The 4,854-nt window shown below is 46.6% G+C and overlaps 2 protein-coding genes across 2 annotated transcripts in view; both read right to left on the bottom strand.

Annotated features, from left to right (window-relative positions):
• The window catches only part of LOC119329574, a 3,806-nt gene extending 3,462 nt beyond the window's left edge, over positions 1-344 (bottom strand). Inside the window, exon 1 of the mRNA XM_037602637.1 lies at positions 2-344. Coding sequence (XP_037458534.1) covers positions 2-297 — 296 coding nt within the window. The 5' untranslated portion in view covers positions 298-344. The remainder of the gene's footprint in view (position 1) is intronic.
• A 1,394-nt stretch (positions 345-1,738) lies between these two features.
• Positions 1,739-4,854, bottom strand: part of LOC119334176 (clathrin light chain 2-like) — a 9,047-nt gene continuing 5,931 nt past the window's right edge. Inside the window, exons 2-4 of the mRNA XM_037606791.1 lie at positions 4,606-4,854; positions 2,708-2,861; positions 1,739-2,598 (exon numbers count right to left, since the gene is read on the bottom strand). Of these exons, the coding sequence (XP_037462688.1) occupies positions 2,146-2,598; positions 2,708-2,861; positions 4,606-4,854 (856 nt within the window). The 3' untranslated portion in view covers positions 1,739-2,145. The remainder of the gene's footprint in view (positions 2,599-2,707; positions 2,862-4,605) is intronic.

The raw sequence follows: 4,854 nt of genomic DNA, 5'->3' as shown, positions 1-4,854 counted from the left end.
GGAGAGCGCGGCGACCGGGAGGAGGAGGAGGAGCGGGGCGGCGGCGAGGGACTGCTGCGTGATGCGGAGGAAGGGGAGGCCCAGCGGGTCGTCGGCGGCCGGGAGTTCGGCCCAGCCGTTGTAGGCCGCGGCGGAGGAGGAGGAGCAGCAGCGGGTGGATGTGGAGGGTCGATGCGGGCGGGACCGGACGGGGACGAGGAGGTGCGGGTGGCCGAGGCGGAGGCGGAGGCGGAGGCGGGATGGTCTCGGCGGCGGCGAGAGCAGGAGGCGGAAGAGGGGCTGCGAGGATGCCGCCATTATCCCACCACCGCTGCCTCCTCCGCCTGTCTACCTTTTTTTCCTCGGTGTGAGAAATATCCCACCATTCCGATCAAATCTACTCCTATTATAAAAGCTCACCACAAGTACAAAACATCTCAAATATAATAAAAATTACATCAATATTGCAAGACCGCCGTACAATCATAACGCGCCCATGTCACCGCTCCTTTACCCAAGTCGGCCTGACTTTATCGACGACAGCCAGGAAGTCTTCTTCGTTGAACCCTTACTTGGATCTTAAACATCTGGCACCAAATCTCATCACATCACATGACGAGAAACCATAGCCTCACCGTCCCAAAGACATGGCAATCTACATTGGAGCTCCGTCGACGACGTCTACCTAGACAAACTCGGAGAAGGACGTCGCCATCCGTTCGGACTAAAAACTCTAAACAAAACTACTAGCCGGAGCAAAGGCACCAGGATTCCCCTTCCTGCCATTAACCACAGAAGCGGAGGAGAGACGAATCCACGAGCTCACCGCTAAAGTCTGGAGGAGAGTTTACTCTAGCCGCCTAGGATAGTTATGGAAAACGAGAGAAAGTCTATCTGAGTCCATAATTAGAAGCCAATTCTTGGATTCACCCCTTTATAGAACAGTAAAATCTCTACTACTCCATCCATTGGAGTACTTAAAAATCTATTATAGAAAATAGTAAAATTAAAAAAATATTTGAAAATATAGAAAAACTGTAAAAAAAATTGCAACATTCAAAATCGAAGCTACAATCCGTAAAAACAATGTTTAATGAATAATATGGTCCCAAATTTATTTTGTTCACTAAGAGTACCACGGGTGTCATTACTTCACAAAACTTCACCAAGTTTGATACTCCCTCCGTATTTAAATATAAGTCTTTCTAGAGATTCCATCAAGAACTGTATATGAAGCAAAATGAATGAATTACAGTCTAAGGTGCGTCTATATACATCCATATGTACCCTTAATTGAAATCTCTAAAAAGACTTGCATTTAGCAACAGAGAGAGTACTTCAAAACTACAGAATTTGCTAATTTTGTCTTTTGTTTTTTGTAGTAGTAGAGATTTTAAGAATTTGATCATCAAGACCGTTTAGGGGAATTTGTTAATTTTGTCGTGGTATAGTTTTTTAAGTTTGATCTTCAGCTGGAGGTTGAAGAGTGCACAACCATACGAGGTAGATCCAACTACCCAAAAAAATGGACTTTACACCAAAAAGATAATTTGGTGGCTATATGGATTTTAGGTGACTTACATAAAAAGAAATCAATTCATGTGAAACTGTTGCATTTCCATCAGTGCAAATTTAAACAGGGAAATTTCATCACAAAAATGATAATTGAAGTGGTTAAAGGATGTTGCACAATAATTTTCACACACAAAGAGGATGCGACAATAAGAGCATTCAACCTACAGCAATGCCAACAAAATCATCACAGTATCCAACTTAAATTCCATACAACATCAATCACAGGTCTTTCCAAAAAAATCCAACACTTGATGATAAATATACAAACACATACAGCAGCAGCACAGCCTTACCTTATTCTTACCAGTCCCCTCTTTCTCTCTACAAAATGCAATGACAATATTAACGAATAAAGTTTGTTGGTCCCATAAGTAACAACCCTCCTGCTCATAATAACAAACTCAAATTAATAATACTACAATGCGTGTATCTCCGCCATGATTCCCCGTGGTGAACTCAGACGATTTCACCACCTCGCATGCTATGTGGCCTTCACGCTCCTTCCCCATCCGTCTCTCCTGGAACAACTCTACTGACACCCAAATATAACCCTACTGCGAAGGATTAGCGGCTGATCAAAGCCATCCTCATTCAGGCAGCGGCGATGGGCTCAGCTGGTGGCGCCGGAGCTGCTGCTGCGGGGGCAGCAGCGGCGGCGGGTGGGGCGTTCTCCTTCTCAGGGACAGTGCCATTGGCAGGGGCATCCTTGGCAGCAGGTGTCGCTGCCGCCTTAGCTCCGTCCTTTCCAGCGGCGGCCTTAGCTCCGTCCTTCCCGGCGGGTGCCGCGGCGGGTGGTGGAGGTGGCTTCATGTGTGGCGGTGGTGTGTGCTTCAGCTTCGACAGGATCTGGCGCATCCGTGCCATGTCTGTGGCCTTCCCAGGCTTGGGGCCCTGGACCACGATGATCCCGGGCTTCTTGTCCTTGTCCTTCTTGCCCGTCCTCTTCTCGATGTGTGCAATCTCCTGTGGGATGAGCTCGGATATCGCTTTCCAGTACTGCTTGTCTGCTCCCTTGTGGAACTTCTCCTGGTTGGAGAGGAAAAGCTGGCAGCAACACAGGGAGAGAACAAAAAGAGATGTCAGGTAACCATATCTTGTTTAAAAAAGAGCCACAGGAGAATACACAGGGTCATGATGTTGAGAAATAATGTACCTTCTCCCTTTCCCGGTTGTGATCCTTGCTTGTCTCAAGGTTCAGCTTGCGTTTCTCAACGAAACCCTTCTTGAACTCTTCAGCTTCAAGGATGATTTGGCTCCTCAGCTCCTTCTCGTGCTTCTCCTTTTCCTCCAGAAGGAGTGCATTTTGACTGTTCAGAGCTGGTGTTAGCATTTACTTTGCACAACACATATGAAATCAAGCAGAAAACATAGCAGTATTTATTCTTTAGCAGATATGGCCTCTGTTCAAGATATTTAATGCAACACTAGTGTTGTAGTTGATGATATAGAACAGGGTCTACAGCAGTTTATTTTAAGATATTCTCTGGCCCGGAAGTCAGATCTGGAGTCATTTGTTATATCTTTATCTGAAAGTTTATTTCATAGTGTCTACTGCAAACTGCACACTTTGGTGCAGGGGTTTAAATAGACAAATAGTGCACTGGAGGAAACATAAAGAAACGCCAATAGAAGCAAACACTTCCTATAGGGGAAATAACATCAACATAATCAAGAACACTCCTTTAGTTTTTGGAAAGCTCACTTTTTGGACACAGCTGGAAGAGGAGGTCATGTGTAGATTTGTCTCGGAAAATAGCCCAGTTTGAAAAACCAAAAAAATTTACTTGAATCATACAAACATACAGACTTATGTGCTTGAATATGAACCTGTATGTATTTGCCACTATGATGTAGAAATAAGAACAAGGGAAGTCAATTTCATTTTCAATTCCCTATAGATAAAAAACTAAAGAAGCAGCTACACGCAGAAAGTCCTAGAGATTCAAACTTGCAGTTTCATCATGCAAATCCAATTGGACCTTCTTGATTTGATATCTTCAACTACAAAATCCCAGGTTTCAATAAAATTGTGCACCTAATGTACCACAAGATCAGCTAGCCTGAGAAAGTGTTCCAGCAAGATAAATCATTTTTATCATATTAACAGGTCATGATGAAAAAAGTTGTGGCAGTCAGACATATATAATCCTACTGCAAAAACACAACTTCCGTGACCAATTTGTACGGCAATCGCTCCTATGCAGTTAAATTTCTACTGCAAAAGCTGCATATACAGTAGATCATGGCAAAATTCTAAGCGATCATTTGCTTTTATTCACCTAAAATCCTAGTGTGCTGAAGCTGCTAAGGTACTGGGTCACACTATCATACAGCACAAGCACTGAATTCCAAGCAATCATTTGCTCTTATAGAGCTAAAATCCCAGTGTGCTACTGAAGCTGTGAAGACCGTGATCACATCAACATATGGCAATTTCATTTCCCTATTGGCGAAACCTAATGCTAAAGTAACACCCAGAGAGTCCCAGGCAGTAAAAATTGGGATTTGATCATGTGATTCCGACTGCTTTGTTGATCTGAGACCACCCAGTACTAAATCCCCGATTTAAAGTACCTATTTAGTGTGTGTCAAGCTTAGGTAACCGTGACAAGTTGCAGCAAGCTGAGCCATTTTTAGCTCATTGACATCAAGTCATGGTGTGAAGTCTTGCATCACTTCCAAGCAACTAAGCACGGGTGCGGTGACCAATTTGCACGTCAATTGCTCTAATTCAGCTAAAATCCTAGTCTAGTGAAGCTGGAGGCATTGGATCACACCATCATATCGGCACATGCACCGAATTTCGAGCAGGTGCTCGCATGAGAGACCGAATCTGCACCACAGCGATGGAATCTCGCGCGTACTGCAGCTCTGCGCCCCAGATAATGGCAAGCGGCAGGCCAGATCGCCACCCATCTAAGCAGATCTACGCCCCGAAGCAACCCAGCCCGCCACGATGGCGCGGCTAGATCTAGCAGGACCAACCACCGAGCCGGGCCAGATCGATCAGATCTGAGCAGCGGTAGGGGCGAGGAAGCGAACCAAACGTACCGGCGCCACTCGCGGAGGAGGAAGCCCTCGTCGGCCCCCATCTGGGCGGGGTCGGGGAGAACGGGGCCGGAGTCGGTGAAGAGGCCGTCATCCTCCGCCTCGTGGTGCATGCCGTTGCCGTTGGAGTCGGGCATGCCGAAGGGGTGCGCGGCGGCGGAGTCGTGGCGGAAGGCGTAGGGGTCGGGGGAGGCCGGGAAGTCGTCCCCGGAGACGTGGACGTCGGCCGCGGCGGGGGTGGGGGAGTCGGCG

This window comes from Triticum dicoccoides, chromosome 7A (assembly GCF_002162155.2).
Source record: "Triticum dicoccoides isolate Atlit2015 ecotype Zavitan chromosome 7A, WEW_v2.0, whole genome shotgun sequence".
NCBI lineage: Eukaryota > Viridiplantae > Streptophyta > Magnoliopsida > Poales > Poaceae > Triticum > Triticum dicoccoides.
The sequence above is the reverse complement of the archived record's forward strand: the minus strand, read 5'-3'. Positions and strand labels throughout refer to the sequence as shown.